General features: G+C 39.9%; 1 protein-coding gene across 6 annotated transcripts in view; it reads left to right on the top strand.

The window, feature by feature from the left end:
• Positions 1-20,001, top strand: part of LOC128694145 (carboxypeptidase D) — a 346,813-nt gene that overhangs the window by 270,933 nt on the left and 55,879 nt on the right. For all 6 annotated transcript variants that reach the window (XM_070080625.1, XM_070080611.1, XM_070080597.1 and 3 more), the window contains one exon: positions 18,233-18,383. In XM_070080625.1, the coding sequence (XP_069936726.1) occupies positions 18,233-18,383 (151 nt within the window). The remainder of the gene's footprint in view (positions 1-18,232; positions 18,384-20,001) is intronic.

Raw genomic sequence — 20,001 nt, 5'->3', positions numbered from 1 at the left:
TCAATTCCCATTTTGAATTTGATTCCCCATAATTTAATCCCACCCCTCTCCCGAACACCCTAGCATTTACTTCTTTTACAACCCCATCTATAAATATATTAAACAACCATGGTGACATTACACATCCCTGTCTAAGACCTACTTTTACCGGGAAGTATTCTCCCTCTCTTCTACACACCCTAACCTGAGCCTCACTATCCTCATAAAAGCTCTTTACAGCATTTAGTAACTTACCACCTATTCCATATACTTGCAACATCTGCCACATTGCTCCTCTATCCACTCTATCATATGCCTTTTCTAAATCCATAAATGCAATAAAAACTTCCCTACCTTTATCTAAATACTGTTCACATATATGCTTCAATGTAAATACTTGATCTACACATCCCCTACCCACTCTGAAGCCTCCTTGCTCGTCCGCAATTCTACATTCTGTCTTACCTCTAATTCTTTCAATTATAACCCTACCGTATACTTTTCCTGGTATACTCAGTAAACTTATTCCTCTATAATTTTTACAATCTCTTTTGTCCCCTTTCCCTTTATATAAAGGGACTATACATGCTCTCCGCCAATCCCTAGGTACCTTCCCCTCTTTCATACATTTATTAAACAAAAGTACCAACCACTCCAACACTATATCCCCCCCTGCTTTTAACATTTCTGTCATGATCCCATCAGTTCCAGCTGCTTTACCCCCTTTCATTCTACGTAATGCCTCACGTACCTCCACCACACTTACATTCTGCTCTTCTTCACTCCTAAAAGATGGTATACCTCCCTGGCCAGTGCATGAAATTACCGCCTCCCTTTCTTCCTTAACATTTAAAAGTTCCTCAAAATATTCTCGCCATCTACCTAATACCTCCCTCTCCCCATCTACTAACTCCCCTACTCTGTTTTTAACTGAAAAATCCATACTTTCCCTAGGCTCTCTTAACTTGTTTAACTCACTCCAAAATTTTTTCTTATTTTCATTAAAATTTCTTGACAGTGCCTCTCCCACTCTTTCATCTGCTCTCCTTTTGCACTCTCTCACCACTCTCTTCACCTTTCTTTTACTCTCCATATACTCTGCTCTTCTTATAACACTTCTGCTTTGTAAAAACCTCTCGTAAGCTACCTTTTTCTCTTTTATCACACCCTTTACTTCATCATTCCACCAATCACTCCTCTTTCCTCCTGCCCCCACCCTCCTATAACCACAAACTTCTGCCCCACATTCTAATACTGCATTTTTGAAACTATTCCAACCCTCTTCAACCCCCCCACTACTAATCTTTGCACTAGCCCACCTTTCTGCCAATAGTCGCTTATATCTCGCCCGAACTTCCTCCTCCCTTAGTTTATACACTTTCACCTCCCTCTTACTTGTTGTTGCCACCTTCCTCTTTTCCCATCTACCTCTTACTCTAACTGTAGCTACAACTAAATAATGATCCGATATATCAGTTGCCCCTCTATAAACATGTACATCCTGGAGCCTACCCATCAACCTTTTATCCACCAATACATAATCTAACAAACTACTTTCATTACGTGCTACATCATACCTTGTATATTTATTTATCCTCTTTTTCATAAAATATGTATTACTTATTACCAAATTTCTTTCTACACATAGCTCAATTAAAGGCTCCCCATTTACATTTACCCCTGGCTCCCCAAATTTACCTACTACTCCCTCCATTACATTTTTACCCACTTTAGCATTGAAATCCCCAACCACCATTACTCTCACACTTGATTCAAAACTCCCCATGCATTCACTCAACATTTCCCAGAATCTCTCTCTCTCTACACTTCTCTCTTCTCCAGGTGCATACACGCTTACTATAACCCACTTTTCACATCCAATCTTTATTTTACTCCACATAATCCTTGAATTTATACATTTGTAGTCCCTCTTTTCCTGCCATAGCTTATCCTTCAACATTATTGCTACTCCTTCTTTAGCTCTAACTCTATTTGAAACCCCTGACCTAATCCCATTTATTCCTCTCCATTGAAACTCTCCCACCCCCTTCAACTTTATTTCACTTAAAGCCAGGACATCCAGTTTCTTCTCATTCATAACATCCACAATCATCTCTTTCTTATCATTTGCACAACATCCACGCACATTCAGACTTCCCACTTTGACGATTTTCTTCTTCTTATTCTTTTTAGTAATCTTTACAGGAAAAGGGGTTACTAGCCCATTGTTCCCGGCATTTTAGTTGACTTTTACAACACGCATGGCTTACGGAGGAAAGATTCTTATTCCACTTCCCCATGGATATAAAAGGAAAAGTAATAAGACCAAGAACTATTAAGATAAAATCAAAGAAAACTCAGATGAGTGTGTATAAATAAACGTGTACATGTATGTGTAGTGTGACCTAAGTGTAAGTAGAAGTAGCAAGACGTACCTGTAATCTTGCATATTTATGAGACAGACAAAAGACACCAGCAATCCTACCATCATGTAAAACAATTACAGGCTTTCGTTTTACCCTCACTTGGCAGGACGGTAGTACCTCCCTGGGTGGTTGCTGTCTACCAACCTAATTTAATGAAAACCCTTTATGGGCCTTTCAACTGCCAGCGGCTGCCCTTCTTGTAACAGTGCTGCCAACACCTCTGCCAACCCATCCAGTTAGCAATTAATGTAAAAAGTAGTTTTGCATAATCTGTTATGGTGCTTGTTTTCAATATTGTAGTAGTAGTAGTAGTAGTAGTTACCTTAATCTAGAGAAAAGAAAGAGTATCCCAGTTATATTCACTATTAGATATGCTCTTCCACAGCAGATGCAAAATGCATTATATTAATAACATAAAAAAGCACAAACAATTTATGTACTGGCTCTGCATAATATATTATGCTTAACTAATATTGACAGCACTTATAAAGGCTAGCGCTAGTGTTAATAGAGCTCATTTTATCTACCTGGAGTCTTCCTGGAGGGTATTAGTGGCCCAGTGGCCTGGTGGCTAAAGCTCCCGCTTCACACACGGAGGGCCTGGGTTTGATTCCCGGCGGGTGGAAACATTTCGACACGTTTCCTTACACTATTGTCCTGTTCACCTAGCAGCAAATAGGTACCTAGGTGTTAGTCGACTAGTGTGGGTCGCATCCTGGGGGACAAGATTGAGGACCCCAATGGAAATAAGTTAGACAGTCCTCGATGACGCACTGACTTTCTTGGGTTATCCTGGGTGGCTAACCCTCCGGGGTTAAAAATCCGAACGAAATCTTATCTTATCTTATTCCGGGGGTCAATGCCCCCGTGGTCCATGACCAGGCCTCCTGTGAATTAATGCCTGATCAGCCAGGCTGTTAACTGCTGGCCACACGTAGCCCAACATACAGGCTGTGGTTCTTACATTGGACTACGTTTGGCCAGCAGTAAATTTGGGCCATAAGTGTGCACCATATAAAAATCCTGTAGCATGCAGTGCATAATGAGAAAAAACTGCAACCGTGTTTTTGGTTTAAAACAGCGACTGCGGTGTTTTTCATGTGGTTTTTATGGTTGTATTCTCAGTTTCTTTGTCTCATTTGATGAAATAAAATATATTACAAAAATAGAGATGATTTTGAATGGCTTTAGGAGTGAAAGTAGCTTGAAACTGAGCTCATAGTAGCAGAATTGTTTGATATTTGCCTATAATCCAGAATACACAAATTACATCGCTCATCCAATACGCGTCCATCTAGTCGGTCTGATACGTGTTCACAAATATGCTGACATTATTTATACAATTATTACAGTAATGCATGTTTCTACATAACAGTAAATCTTCTATTTTTTGTGAATAAAAATTCAAAATGGAAAGGAAGTGTAATATAGGGGTGGCCAAGGGACGTAACTAATGAACAGAGAAAATGTTTTTTAGTGCTGGGAATGTCTGCATTGCTAAATTGGTAGTTTTTAATTTTGTGTGAAATTGGCTAAATTACCAATTTCTGATCACTATTGGGTAGGTGAAATAGGTAAATGAGGAGTTTCTTGTACTCAGTCATTAGAATAGAAGGAATACTAGAGAAATAGCTATGAGTTTGGTCGACTGGAACAGTGGAATTGGCTGAAAATAAGGCTCAAAGTGGGTGAAATTGCCGATGCATAAATATCGCCGAGACTAACTTTGCAAGAGTGTAACTCTGTAAGTTTCCATCAAATTTCATGCTTTTGGTTTCATTACCTTCAGAAAAAGATTCTCTACCATTTCATAATAAATTTTTTTTCTCTCAATTCTGCAACCCTGAGAGCAAGTTTTGAATCAGGGGTTCCTTCCCTGGAGCTGGAGCATTTGATGAGCAGCATAATGTGAGAATATATATTCACTACAGTTTGTGCTGCTTCAGCCCTCCCTCCCTATGTCATATCACCATCACCTCACATCACCACCTGCACCTTACATCATGGAGATGTGGAATACATTTGAACAGTTTGACCATGGCAAAATCATTGTCATAATTTTTATAATTACTGAGGTGCCTGTAGGGCCCTCAGGAAACTTTTAGCAGTCTTTGAGGGTCCAAATCATAGTTCTATTCCTTGTCCACAGGGTCCAAGAATTTTCAAAAAAAATTTTTTGTTATTTTTCATATGAAATAGTAGAGAATCTTTTTTTGAAGGTAATAAAACAAAAAGTATGAAATTTGATAGAAAATTGATGAAATTGTACTATTGTGAATTTTATGTATTGATGTTTTTGCCCATTTTGACTCTTATTTTAGGCCAGTTACGTTATTTCAGTTGACCAAATTCTTAGCTATTTCTCCAGTATCACTTCTATTTTATCGACTGAGCACAAAAAACTGCCCAGTCAACTATTTCAACTACCCAATAAAGTGATCAGAAATTGGTAATTTGGTAAATTACACACAAAATTCAAAATATTCCAGTTTCAAAACAGGTTCTAGAATAAGCAATGCAGGCATTCCTGGCACTAAAATAACATTTCCTCTGTTTATTAGTTACGTTTCCAGGTTTTACAGACGAATTCCATTTTGATTTTTTATTCACAAAGAATTTTTATTCACACCAAAAAGTTGAAGATTTACTGTTATGCAATATTGTAATAATTGTGTAAATAATATCAGCACATTTGTGAATGTATATTAGACCCTCCTTTTGACGTGTATTGGACACGTGACGTCATTTGTTTACTCCTGAACATCAGCAAAAATTGAACAGCTCTGCTACTTTGAGCTCAATTTCAAGCTATTTTCAATACTAAAGCCAATCACAATCATCTCTATGTCTGTAATATATCTTCCATTCCATCAAATGAGACCAGGAAACCACGAATACAACCGTAAAAACCATACAAAAATACACTGCAAAGTTGCTGTTTTAATCCAAAAACATGGTTGCATTTTTTTTCTCATTATTCACTGAATGCTGCAGGATTTGTTTTATATGGTGCACACTTGCCACATAGATCCTTTCTCTCATATCTAGGCCCAAATTTACCACTCACAGCTTATCTGAGTGAGTTGAGCTCATGGCATAGAACTATGGCTTGGACCTAGTCTTCAAAGCCGTAGAGCTACGGGACGGACCCTCAATGGGTTAATGAGGATAGTGAGGCTAAGGTTAGGGTGTGTAGGAGAGAGGGAGGTCACGTCTTAGTAAAGGTAGGTCTCAGACAGGGATGTGTAATGTCACCATGGTTGTTTAACATATAGATGGGGTTGTAAAAGAAGTAAATGCCAAGGTGTTGGGAAAAGGGGTAGGATTAAATTATTGGAAATCAAACACAAAATGGGAGTTAACACAGTTACTTTTTGCTGATGATACTGTGCTTTTGGGAGATTCTAAAGAAAAGGTGCAAAGGTTAGTGGATGAGTTTGGGAGGGTGTGTAAAGGTAGAAAGTTGAAAGTGAGCATAGGAGTAAAGTGATGAGGGTATCAAACGATTTAGATGAAAAATTGGGTATCAGATTGGAGGGAGGGAGTATGGAAGAAGTGGATGTTTTCAGATACAGTAGGACCTTTTACGGCATTTTACCTTACGGCGTTCCGCTAATATGGCAAATTCAAATTATAACCAAAACTCACTATACAGCTCCCTCTGTTTTTCTAGTATGGCACGCCCCACCCAGTTTGTTTACATTCTCCACGAGCACATGTCTCTATTATGTCTGGAAACCTACCAAAATTTCAAGTGTTTTAAAGTTAAAGTGGAACCTCAGTTTTCGTTTGCCCTTGTTTTCGTCGAATTCGGTTTTCGATGACTTTTTTCTTCAAAATTTTGTCCCAGTTTTCGTTGATCACCTCGGTTTTTGTTGAGTTGACAGTGGTCTGCCCTACTAGATGTGTCCGCCCGCGCCCACACAAAGCATCCCACGTGTTCTAAGTCTGCGTGGCTTTGTTTCTCGTCGGCAGAGGGTGGTAGTGATGGTGGTAGAGAGTGGTAATGATGGTGGTAGTGGTTGTGAAGGTGATAGAGGATGGTAGTGATTGTGGTAGAGGATGGTAGTGATGGTGGTAGAGATAACCCCTCCTCCTCGTTGTCTCCCATATGCCAAGAAGAGTCTTCAATGAAGTTAAAATTGATGTTAAATGTTCATTTATCCATTTCATTGGTCCTTTATATTTATTTCTCATTGTTTTCTGTATGTAAATCTATAGTTATTCTCTATAAAATGTATTTTTTGTTAATAATTTGGGTGTCTGGAACAGATTAATTGGATTAATTGGTTGTTATGAATGAGAAGAAGCTGGATGTCCTGGCTTTAAGTGAAACAAAGCTGAAGGGGGTGGGAGAGTTTCAGTGGAGAGAAGTAAATGGGATTAGGTCAGGGGTTTCAGATAGAGTTAGAGCTAAAGAAGGAGTAGCAATAATGTTGAAGAATAAGTTATGGCAGGAAAAGAGGGAATATAAATGTATTAATTCAAGGATTATGTGGAGTAAAATAAGGGTTGGATGTGAAAAGTGGGTTATAGTAAGCATTTATACACCTAGAGAAGAGAGAAGTGTAGAGAGAGAGAGAGAGAGAGGTTTTGGGAAATGTTGAGTGAGTGCATGGGGAGTGTTGAACAAAGTGTAAGAGTACCTGAGGTTAGGGATTTCAATGCTGAAGTGGGCAAAAATGTTGTTTATGGAGTAGTAGGTAAATTTGGGGTGCCAGGGGTAAATGAAAATGGGAAGCCTTTAATTGAGCTATGTGAGGAAAGAGGTTTGGTAATAAGTAATACGTATTTTATGAAAAAGAGGATAAATAAGTATACAAGGTATGAAATAGCATGTAATGAAAGTAGTTTGTTAGATTAGGTATTGGTGGATAAAAGGTTGATGGGTAGGCTTCAGGATGTACATGTTTATAGAGGGTCAACTGATATATCGGATCATTATTTAGTTGTGGCTACAGTTAGAGTAAGAGGCAGATGGGACGAAAGGAAAATGGAAACAAGTAAGAGAGAGGTGGAAGTGTATAAACTAAGAGAGGAGGAAATTAGGGTGAGATATAAGCAACTATTGGCAGAAAGGTGGGCTAGTGCAAGTATAAGTAGTGGGGGGGGGGGTTGAAGAGGGTTGGAATAGTTTTAAAAATTCAGTATTAGAATGTGGGGCAGACGTTTGTGGTTATAGGAGGGTGGGTGCAGGAGGAAAGAGGAGTGATTGGTGGAATGATGAAGTAAAGGGTGTGATAAAAGAAAAAAAGGTAGCTTATGAGAGGTTTTTACAAAGCAGAAGTGTTATAAGAAGAGCAGAGTATATGGAGAGTAAAAGAAAGGTGAAGAGAGTGATGAGAGACTGCTAAAGGAGAGCAGATAATAGAGTGGGAGAGGCACCATCAAGAAATTGTAATAAAAAAAAAAAAATTTGGAGTGAGATAAACAAGTTAAGAAAGTCTAGGGAACGAATGGACTTGTCAGTTAAAAACAGAGTAGGGGAGTTAGTAGATGGGGAGCTGGAGGTATTGGGTAGATGGTGGGAATATTTTGAGGAACTTTAAAATGTCAATGAAGAACGGGAGGCGTCCATTTCATGCACTGGCCAGGGAGGTATACCATCTTTTAGGAGTGAAGAGCAGGATGTGAGTGTGGTGGAGGTGCATGAGGCATTACATAGAATGAAAGGGGGTAAAGCAGCAGGAACTGATGGGATCATGACAGAAATGTTTAAAGCAGGGGGGATATAGTGTTAGAGTGGTTGGTATTTGTGTTTAATGTATTGAAGAGGGGAAGGTACCTAGGGATTGGCAGAGAGCATGTATAGTTCCTTTATATAACGGGAAGGGGGACAAAAGAGATTGTAAAAATTTATTATATATTTTATTAACACATCGGCTGATTCCCACCAAGGCAGGGTGGCCCAAGAAAGAAAAACTTTCATCATCATTCACTCCATCACTATCTTGCCAGAAGGGTGCTTTACACTGCAGTTAAAAAACTGCAACATTAACACCCCTCCTTCAGGGTGTAGACACTGTACTTCCCAATCTCCAGGACTCAAGTCCAGCCTGCTGGTTTCCCTAACTCCCTTCATAAGTGTTACTTTGCTCACACTCCAACAGCACGTCAAGTATTAAAAACCATTTGTCTCCATTCACTGCTATCAAATACACTCACGCATGCTTGCTGGAAGTCCAAACCCCTCGCACACAAAACCTCCTTTACCCCCTCCCTCCACCCCTTCCTAGGCTGACCCCTACCCCACGTTCCCTCTACTACAGATTTATACACTCTTGAAGTCATTCTGTTTTGTTCCATTCTCTCTACATGTCTGAACCACCTCAACAACCCCTCCTCAGCCTTCTGGATAATAGTTTTGGTTATCCCACACCTTCTAATTTCCAAACTAGGAATTCTCTGCATTATATTTACACCACACATTGCCCTCAGACATAACATCTCCACTGCCTACAGCCTTCTCCTCATTGCAACATTCATCACCCATGCTTCACACCCATACAAAAGTGTTGGTACAACTATACTGTCATACATTCCCCTCTTTGCCTCCACGGACAAAGTTCTTTGTCTCCACAGACTCCTAAGTGCACCACTCACCCTTTTCCCCTCATCAGTTCTGTGATTCACCTCATCCTTCATAGACCCATGTAAAAATTATAGGGGAATAAGTTTACTGAGTATACCAGGAAAAGTGTATGGTAGGGTTATTATTGAAAGAATTAGAGTTAAGACAGAGAGTAGGATTGTGGATAAGCAAGGAGGCTTTAGAGTGGGTAGGGGATGTGTAGATCGTGTTTACATTGAAGCATATATGTGAACAGTATTTAGATAAAGGTAGGAAAGTTTTCATTGCATTTATGGATTTAGAAAAGCTATATGATAGAGTGGATAGGGGAGCAATGTGGCAGATGTTGCAAGTATATGGAATAGGTGGTAAGTTACTAAATGCTGTAAAGAGTTTTTATGAGGATAGTGAGGCTCAGGTTAGGGTGTGTAGAAGAGAGGGAGATTACTTCCTGGTAAAAGTAGGTCTTAGACAGGGATGTGTACTGTCACTGTGGTTGTTTAATATATTTATAGATGGGGTTGGGTAGAGGGGTGGGATTAAGTTATGGGGAATCAGATACAAAATGGGAATTGACACAGTTACTCTTTGCTGATGATAATATGCTTATGGGAGATTGTAAAGAAAACTTGCAAATGTTAGTGGATGAGTTTGGGGTTGTGTGTAAAGGTGGAAAGTTGAAAGTGAACATAGATAAGAGTATGGTGATGAAGGTATCAAATGATTTAGTTAAAGAAAAATTGGATATCACATTGGAGAGAAGGTGTATGGAAGAAGTGAATGCTTTCAGATATTTGGGAGTTGTTGTGCCAGCAGATGGATTTATGAAGGATGAGGTTGACCATAGAATTGATGAAGAGAAAAGGTGAATGGTGCATTGAGGTATATGTGGAAACAAAAAACATTACAGAGGCAAAGAAAGGAATGTATGAAAGTATAGTGGTACCAACACTCTTATATGGATGTGAACCTTGGGCTGTAAATGCTGCAATAAGGCAGCGGTTGGAGGCAGTGGAGATGTCCTGCCTACGGGAAATGTGTCGTGAGGCAGTAGGTAAAATGAAAGGGGGTAAGGCAGCCGGGATTGATGGGATAAAGATAGAAATGTTAAAAGCAGGTGGGGATATAGTTTTGGAGTGGTTGGTGCAATTATTTAATAAATGTATGGAAGAGGGTAAGGTACCTAGGGATTGGCAGAGAGCATGCATAGTTCCTTTGTATAAAGGCAAAGGGGATAAAAGAGAGTGCAAAAATTATAGGGGGATAAGTCTGTTGAGTGTACCTGGTAAAGTGTATGGTAGAGTTATAATTGAAAGAATTAAGAGTAAGACGGAGAATAGGATAGCAGATGAACAAGGAGGCTTTAGGAAAGGTAGGGGGTGTGTGGACCAGGTGTTTACAGTGAAACATATAAGTGAACAGTATTTAGATAAGGCTAAAGAGGTCTTTGTGGCATTTATGGATTTGGAAAAGGCGTATGACAGGGTGGATAGGGGGGCAATGTGGCAGATGTTGCAAGTGTATGGTGTAGGAGGTAGGTTACTGAAAGCAGTGAAGAGTTTTTATGAGGATAGTGAGGCTCAAGTTAGAGTATGTAGGAAAGAGGGAAATTTTTTTCCCAGTAAAAGTAGGCCTTAGACAAGGATGTGTGATGTCACCGTGGTTGTTTAATATATTTATAGATGGGGTTGTAAGAGAAGTAAATGCGAGGGTCTTGGCAAGAGGCGTGGAGTTAAAAGATAAAGAATCACACACAAAGTGGGAGTTGTCACAGCTGCTCTTTGCTGATGACACTGTGCTCTTGGGAGATTCTGAAGAGAAGTTGCAGAGATTGGTGGATGAATTTGGTAGGGTGTGCAAAAGAAGAAAATTAAAGGTGAATACAGGAAAGAGTAAGGTTATGAGGATAACAAAAAGATTAGGTGATGAAAGATTGAATATCAGATTGGAGGGAGAGAGTATGGAGGAGGTGAACGTATTCAGATATTTGGGAGTGGACGTGTCAGCGGATGGGTCTATGAAAGATGAGGTGAATCATAGAATTGATGAGGGAAAAAGAGTGAGTGGTGCACTTAGGAGTCTGTGGAGACAAAGAACTTTGTCCTTGGAGGCAAAGAGGGGAATGTATGAGAGTATAGTTTTACCAACGCTCTTATATGGGTGTGAAGCGTGGGTGATGAATGTTGCAGCGAGGAGAAGGCTGGAGGCAGTGGAGATGTCATGTCTGAGGGCAATGTGTGGTGTGAATATAATGCAGAGAATTCGTAGTTTGGAAGTTAGGAGGAGGTGCGGGATTACCAAAACTGTTGTCCAGAGGGCTGAGGAAGGGTTGTTGAGGTGGTTCGGACATGTAGAGAGAATGGAGCGAAACAGAATGACTTCAAGAGTGTATCAGTCTGTAGTGGAAGGAAGGCGGGGTAGGGGTCGGCCTAGAAAGGGTTGGAGGGAGGGGGTAAAGGAGGTTTTGTGTGCGAGGGGCTTGGACTTCCAGCAGGCATGCGTGAGCGTGTTTGATAGGAGTGAATGGAGACAAATGGTTTTTAATACTTGACGTGCTGTTGGAGTGTGAGCAAAGTAACATTTATGAAGGGATTCAGGGAAACCGGCAGGCCGGACTTGAGTTCTGGAGATGGGAAGTACAGTGCCTGCACTCTGAAGGAGGGGTGTTAATGTTGCAGTTTTAAAAACTGTAGTGTAAAGCACCCTTCTGGCAAGACAGTGATGGAGTGAATGATGGTGAAAGTTTTTCTTTTTCGGGCCACCCTGCCTTGGTGGGAATCGGCCGGTGTGATAATAAAAAAAAAAAAAAAAAAAATATTATGCAGAGAATTTGAAGTGTAGAAATTAGGAGAAGGTGTGGAATTAATAAAAGTATTAGTCAGAGGGCTGAAGAGGGGTTGTTGAGGTGGTTTGGTCATTTAGAGAGAATGGATCAAAGTAGAATGACATGGAAAGCATATAATTCTATAGGGGAAGGAAGGCGGGGTAGGGGTCGTCCTCGAAAAGGTTGGAGGGAGGAGGTAAAGAAGGTTTTGTGGGCGAGGGGCTTGGACTTCCAGCAAGCGTGCATGAGCGTGTTAGATAGGAGTTAATGGAGACGAATGGTTTTTGGGACATGATGAGCTGTTGGAGTGTGAGCAGGGTAATTTTCAGTGAAGGGATTCAGGGAAACTGGTTATTTTTATATAGCTGGACTTGAGTTTTGGAAATGGGAAGTACAGTGCCTTCACTTTAAAGGAGGAGTTTGAGATATTGGCAGTTTGGAGGTATGTGTAATAGGACAGTACAGAGCCACACTGTGATTCCATCACTGGGGCCCTGATGGTCACTTTTTATATTATATCTTTATATATGTTTGTAATCTGTTGTATCTGGGCACCTATGTTAAAAGTGATTATGTATGAGTGAGGTGAAAGTGTTGAATGATGAAAGTATTTTCGTTTTGGGGATTTTTTTTTCTTTTTGGGTCGCCCTGCCTAGGTGGGAGACGGCCAACTTGTTGGAAAAAAAAAAAATTCTTATGGGAAACATTGCTTCAGTTTTCATCGAATTCGGTTTTCGTCAGACTTTCTGGAACGAATTAATGACAGAAACCGAGGTTCCACTGTATTGCATATTTTATATGCACTCTGATAATTATACTTGTGTACCTGTACCTAAGTATACTTACTGTGCTGGTGTGCAGGTACACATTAAAATCACTAAATCTCTCTACTCTTCACACCATATTAATAATACTGTAATAATCTCTTGGGCGCATTAACCCCTTGACTGTCACAACCCCCAATCCTGAGGTGTCTCCTGGTGTCACAAAATTTAAAAAAAAAAAAAAAAAATTCTTATGAAATGATAGAGAATCTTTTCCCGATTGTAATACCACCAAAAAAAAGGAAATTTGATGGAGAACTGACGAAATTGTGGTCTCGCGAAGTTAGCGACCTCTGCGATATTTACAAATCGGCGATTTCGCCCACTTTGAGCCCTATTTTCGGCTAATTCCATTGTTTAGAACTCCATTTTTTCTATCATTTGAGTACAAGAAACTGCCCATTTCCCAATTTCAACTACCCAATAACGTGGTCAGAAATTTGGCCAATTTCACGAAAATTAAAAAATATGACAATTTCAAAATAAGGTCCAGAATGAACAATGCAGACATTCCTGGCTCTAAAATAACATTTTCTTTGTTCATCAGTCACATCTCCAGGCCCCTCTGATATTACTCTTGCTTTCTATTTTGAATTTTATTCAAACAAAAAATAGAAGATTTACTGTTATGCAAACTACTGCAATATTGTAATAATTGTACAAATAATGTCAACCCATTCATGACTGCATATTAGAATGACTAGTTGGACATTTATTGGAAAGTGACATCATTTGTTTACTTTTGAACATCAGCAAAAATCAAACATTTCCCCTACTTTGAGCTCAATTTCCAGGTTCTTTTTATAGTAAAATCAATCAAAATTACCTCAATTTCTATAATATGTTTTCCATTCTATCAAAGAGACCAAGAAAACAAGATTACAGCCGTAAATACTATACAAAAATAGACCACAAAGTCGGCATTTTAATTAAAAAAAACAGTCAGAGTTTTTTTTTTTTGTCATTATGCACTGCGTGCTGCAGGATTTTTTTTATATGGTGCACACTGACCACACAGACCCATTCTCTCACATGTGGGCCTACCAGCTTTCTCCTGCTTGATTTGAAGCCACTAGAATTTATGAATATATATATGTCAAACACTGTACCTCGTAAGACGTATATATACAGCCAAAACAGTCATAGGGTTAAATGTCGTATATTACATTAATATAGACATTTCCATTAATCCATCTATGATGTTTTTTTTTTCAAAATTATGTAATAGACACGATACATAACATATAAATATGATAAATACACCCCACACTAGAATAAATTAACATAAATATGAGATGTGGTAGCCAGGTGACTTGTAGGAGTGACGGCAAGAATAATGTTTTCTCTAGTTCAGCATCAGAGAAAATGTGTACACTATAATATTACTGGGGGTAACAAGAAAATTATTCCTTTCATATGCCTTCACTCAGAGCATCATTTCTTCTAAAAATGGTGTTACATGAGAATGGGAGTGTTCCTCTTTATTTATCCTACTGTATCAACATGGTCTTGGCAAGAGGCGTGGAGTTAAAAGATAAAGAATCACACACAGAGTGGGAGTTGTCACAGCTGCTCTTTGCTGATGACACTGTGCTCTTGGGAGATTCTGAAGAGAAGTTGCAGAGATTGGTGGATGAATTTGGTAGGGTGTGCAAAAGAAGAAAATTAAAGGTGAATACAGGAAAGAGTAAGGTTATGAGGATAACAAAAAGATTAGGTGATGAAAGATTGAATATCAGATTGGAGGGAGAGAGTATGGAGGAGGTGAACGTATTCAGATATTTGGGAGTGGACGTGTCAGCGGATGGGTCTATGAAAGATGAGGTGAATCATAGAATTGATGAGGGAAAAAGAGTGAGTGGTGCACTTAGGAGTCTGTGGAGACAAAGAACTTTGTCCTTGGAGGCAAAGAGGGGAATGTATGAGAGTATAGTTTTACCAACGCTCTTATATGGGTGTGAAGCGTGGGTGATGAATGTTGCAGCGAGGAGAAGGCTGGAGGCAGTGGAGATGTCATGTCTGAGGGCAATGTGTGGTGTGAATATAATGCAGAGAATTCGTAGTTTGGAAGTTAGGAGGAGGTGCGGGATTACCAAAACTGTTGTCCAGAGGGCTGAGGAAGGGTTGTTGAGGTGGTTCGGACATGTAGAGAGAATGGAGCGAAACAGAATGACTTCAAGAGTGTATCAGTCTGTAGTGGAAGGAAGGCGGGGTAGGGGTCGGCCTAGGAAGGGTTGGAGGGAGGGGGTAAAGGAGGTTTTGTGTGCGAGGGGCTTGGACTTCCAGCAGGCATGCGTGAGCGTGTTTAATAGGAGTGAATGGAGACAAATGGTTTTTAATACTTGACGTGCTGTTGGAGTGTGAGCAAAGTAACATTTATGAAGGGATTCAGGGAAACCGGCAGGCCGGACTTGAGTCCTGGAGATGGGAAGTACAGTGCCTGCACTCTGAAGGAGGGGTGTTAATGTTGCAGTTTAAAAACTGTAGTGTGAAGCACCCTTCTGGCAAGACAGTGATGGAGTAAATGATGGTGAAAGTTTTTCTTTTTCGGGCCACCCTGCCTTGGTGGGAATCGGCCGGTGTGATTAAAAAAAAAAAAAAAAAAAAAATCAACATGGAGACAACATGTACACAATGTAAAGTGTTTGTGTTATGGTATACGAAAACCAGATGCGTCTGTTTGTTTACATAATCCATGTCTCTCCTCTCTCATGTACTCATTCTCTCTCTCTCTTGTTTATTCGTTTTGTCTCGTTTACTCACCTCTCACCCTACATATGTACTTTATCGCTCTGGGGTGCTTTAAATGTCATAGTATTTTATGTGTGGGTGGGGTGGGGTGGGCTGACCTGGCTGGCTACCATACCTCCCACACCTGACTTCCTACAAGTAAATACGACTCACCTCTCATCCTACATTAAACCTTTGACTGTTTCGGTCGTATATATACAGTGGTCCCTCAATAATCGTCCATAATCTGTTCCTGGAAGTGGGACTATTATCGAAATGGACGATTTACGAATCAATTTTCCCCATAAGAAATAATGTAAATTCAATTAATCCGTTTCTGACACCCAGAAGTATTGAAATAAAAATTTTTTTTACATGAAACGTAGATGTAGTACATAAACAATACAGTGGCACATGATGAATTAAACATTAACAGAATAACACTTACCTTTATTGGCGATTCTTCTTTGTGTATGGAAGACTGGAGAAGGAGACTGATTGGATGATTTATTGTTTGGAAGGGGAATCCCCTTCCATCAACACCTCGGGTACCAATTGCTTTTCTGGGGTTACTTCTCTTCTCTGTTTCTTAATGCCACTAGGACCACCTTGAGAGTCACTGGAGTCCTGTCTCGCAAAAAACTGTCCAGAGAGCTCTGTTTCTGGCGTCTCTTTAAAACTTCCCTAAAATGGGCCAAGACTCTGTCACTGTACAAGTTGCCGATACGGCTTGCAACATCCTTCTCTGGGTGATGTTTCTCCATAAATCTTTCCATCCTACCCTTTTTCTTGGCTATGATGGAAGATATGGTTGTACAGGATTTGTTTTACATCCTGGCCAGTTCGCCCACACGTAGGCCACTATCATATTGTTCAATGATGTTTTTCTTAAATTCAATCCTATTTCTCGCCTTCTTTACCAAAGGCTTGGCACTAGGAGCTTTCTTTGGAGCCATGGTAGCTTATTTAGCACTTAAATAACTTGCAAGCACTAAAATAAATGGAATATTATGAAATATTTCACTGGAGCACGTGAGGGGACCGTCGCTCACTGGTAAACAATGGCACACTGGTTGGGAAGGAAAGGCCGAGGCGGCTCAGAGCGTGAGTGCGCGTCCGGGACAAAGGACTATTAGCGAGTTACCGGACCATTTGCGAGCCAATATTTTGATGAAATAACAGGACTATTTCCGAAATGGACGACTTTCAGGCCAGACAATTATTGAGGGACCACTGTACGTCTTACGAGGTACCGTGTTTGACGTATGCCTATGCGTCGACTGAGAGGGAGGCAGCTTGTCTCACTCGCACGCTGCATCCCGTGATGTCATACAGTCACAGGCCTAAGGGATCTTCTATATAAACACATGGATGGTACTATGATACGCTATACAACACATATAAGGGGATCAGCAACTATGCTGACAGCTCGGTCATGTTACATATGTCGTCTCGACATACACTACTATGCTATAGGCTGAACAGGCAGGTGGTTCTGGGCTGATTCTGTACAATAACAAATTCATATATAACTTAGAACTAATGGATGATATAATGGATGTCAACAAAATGAGTTCCACGTAATGGGTGTTAACGTAATCAGTTTTAACGTAATGCATTACAAACTATAAGAACAAATCATGTACATTATGGGATGGAATTGATCAATCGATCTGTATTCATGCACTCTACAGATTCTGAGGAAGAATAAATATATATATATACAAGGTGAAATTAACAGCAAAGGCATCTGGTGGACTCAGATCATTACTGTCAAATTCTCAGAATACGGAGGGAACATGAACACGAAAATTTCTGACAAACTGATCAGTTAATAACAAACAGTTGACAATTTCCTTCATCTCGGACATCTAGTTATTCAGACTATGTACATTTAAACCCAATTCTGCGAGGGTCAGGTTTACACATGTAGAATGGCTATCATCTCTGGGAGGATCGAATTCCTCTGCAATGGCTAACACATGCCTTGACTGAGGACAGTCTGAACGAGTATCTACAAAAGATACAGCTACATGGACGATCTGAACGAGTATCTACAAAAGATACAGCTACATTCACTAGTGACTGTGGAATTACTAACTCTTCTGCTAGGAGTCGATACAGTAATTCTTGGCTCATTACAAGGTCACTAATGGGTGCTGGTGGCTTCACAGTCAGAATAAGATCTTCCTGGAGCAGGAATCGAATCACCAGAACACAAGGGATCAGCTCTTTCTTACTGGAGGAATGAACAAACTCGGTGGAGTGGATGAACACTATATATTTTCAGACTGTGGTAATGGGAGATGGAGCCCAGCCTGCCGTGTCCTGCCTCCTACTATGCCTATGCGTCGACTGAGAGAGAGGCAGCTTGTCTCACTCGCATGCTGCATCCCGTGATGTCATACAGTCACAGGCCTAAGGGATCTTCTATATAAACACATGGATGGTACTATGATACTCTATACAACACATATAAGGGGATCAGCAACTATGCTGACATCTAAACTGTCGTATCTGAGTGCCTCTGCAAAGATAGTGATTATGTATGAGTTACAGTGAAAGTGTTGAATGATGAAAGTTTTTTCTTTCTTTTTGGGTTTTTCTTTTTTTTTGGGTCACCCTGCCTTGGTGAGAAACGGCCGATTAGTTAAAAAAAATTTAATGGGATTTTTAATTGATGCTAGCTATTTAACTTGTTATGATATTTATTTGTGTTGGTTTATACTTGTTGCTTTTATTATTCGTTAACTTGATCCTTGTTATTGTGTGTGTTGTATATCATTTCTTAAGGCTCTGAGTGCTTGATGACTTTTGGTCAACACATAAAAGTTACAACTACTGCTACAACTTCTGTAATTTTTCTTTTATTTTTCAGGATTGCTTTTATGAGCACAGCACCACTCTTGCCTTTAATGTGTATTATGGTTGTTGTGGTAGTCCCAGAGAGGAAGTTCTTGGGCATTTATGGAGACGGCATAAAGTTGGTCTTCTCAGATTCCTCACACTCTCCAGTATTGGTGCCATGGGTAAGATTTTACTTCCTGATATTCATAAGTTCACAAAAACTATTTGGTGTATTATTGTTTTATGTAGAATGGTTTAAATAGATGGTATACGTATATTTTTTTTTTTCAAAGGACCAGCTATATCCCACTGAGGAAGGGTGACCTAAAAAGAAAAACAAAAGTTATTCTTTTTAAATTTAGTAATTTATACAAGAGAAGGGGTGACTATCCCCTTCCTCCAGGCATTTTAGTTGGCTCTTATAACACACATGGCTTACGAAGGAAGAATTCTTTTCCACTTCCCATGGAGATAAATAATATTTTTTTTTCATCAAACCGGCCATATCCCACCAAAGCTGGGATAACCTAAAAAGAAAAACAAAAGTTGTTGTTCATTCAACAAACTGGCCATATCCCACCAAGGCAGGGTGACCTAAAAAGAAAAACGAAAGTTCTCTTTTTAAATTTAGTAATGTATACAGGAGAAGGGGTTACTATCCCCTTCCTCCGGGCATTTTAGTCACCTCTTACGACATGTGTGGCTTATGTAAGAAAAATTCTATTCCACTTCCCCATGGAGAAATAATAAATTATTTTTTTTCAACAAACTGGCCGTATCCCACCAAGGCAGGGTGGCCCAAAAAAGAAAAACGAAAGTTTCTCTTTTTAAACTTAATAATTTATACAAGCGATGGAGTTACTAGCCCCTTGCTCCCGGCATTTTAGTCGCCTCTTACAACACACATGGCTTACGGAGGAAGAATCCTGTTCCACTTCCCCGTGAAGATAAGAGGAAATAAACAAGAACAAGAACTAGAAAGAAAATATCAGAAAACCCAGAGGGGTGTATATATATATGCTTGTACATGTATGTGTAGTATGACCTAAGTGTATAGAAGTAGCAAGACGTACCTGAAATCCTGCATGTTTATGAGACAGAAAAAGGGACACCAGCAATCCTACCATCATGTAAAACAATTAGAGGCTTTCATTTTACACTCACTTGGCAGGACGGTAGTACCTCCCTGAGTGGTTGCTGTCTACCAACCTACTACCTATAAGAAATAATAAATATTTGAATGAATTAAATGGAGGAGCCTCATAAATGAGAAGATGAATACGATGGAAGGTGGAAGAAAGGAGGGGTAGGGGTCACCCCTGGAAAGGCTGACAGTAGGGGTTAAGGAAGGTTTTGAGGTCTATGGGCTTGAGCATCCAGCAGGCTTGTGTGAGCTTTTTAGATCAGAGTGTGTGGAGGCAAGTGGTTTTTATGGCTTGGAGTATAAGCAGAGTTAACATTAATGTAAGGAATTCAGGAAAACCAGCTAGCCAGACTTGAATGCTGAAGGTGGGAAGTACAGTGCCTGCACTCTGAGGGAGGGAGGGGCAGGAATGTCACAGTTGAGAGGGTAATTTAAATTGTGATGTCTGCACACTTCTGGCAAAACAACTGTTGAAGGAGTGATGGTGAGTATATTTCTATTCTGTGAGTCACTCTGCCTTGGTGGGAGACAGCTAGTGTGTTGAAAAAAATAATTATATCAGTAATAATGAGAGGAATGGTATGATGGAGGATCTGGATAATAATGTTAATCATATAATTGTCACTATAAATAATGTTAGGTAGTAGAGTGGTAGA

Source organism: Cherax quadricarinatus, chromosome 6 (genome assembly GCF_038502225.1).
Source record: "Cherax quadricarinatus isolate ZL_2023a chromosome 6, ASM3850222v1, whole genome shotgun sequence".
Taxonomy (NCBI): domain Eukaryota; kingdom Metazoa; phylum Arthropoda; class Malacostraca; order Decapoda; family Parastacidae; genus Cherax; species Cherax quadricarinatus.
Note: the sequence above shows the minus strand (reverse complement) of the source record. Positions and strands in the feature narration are given on the sequence as shown.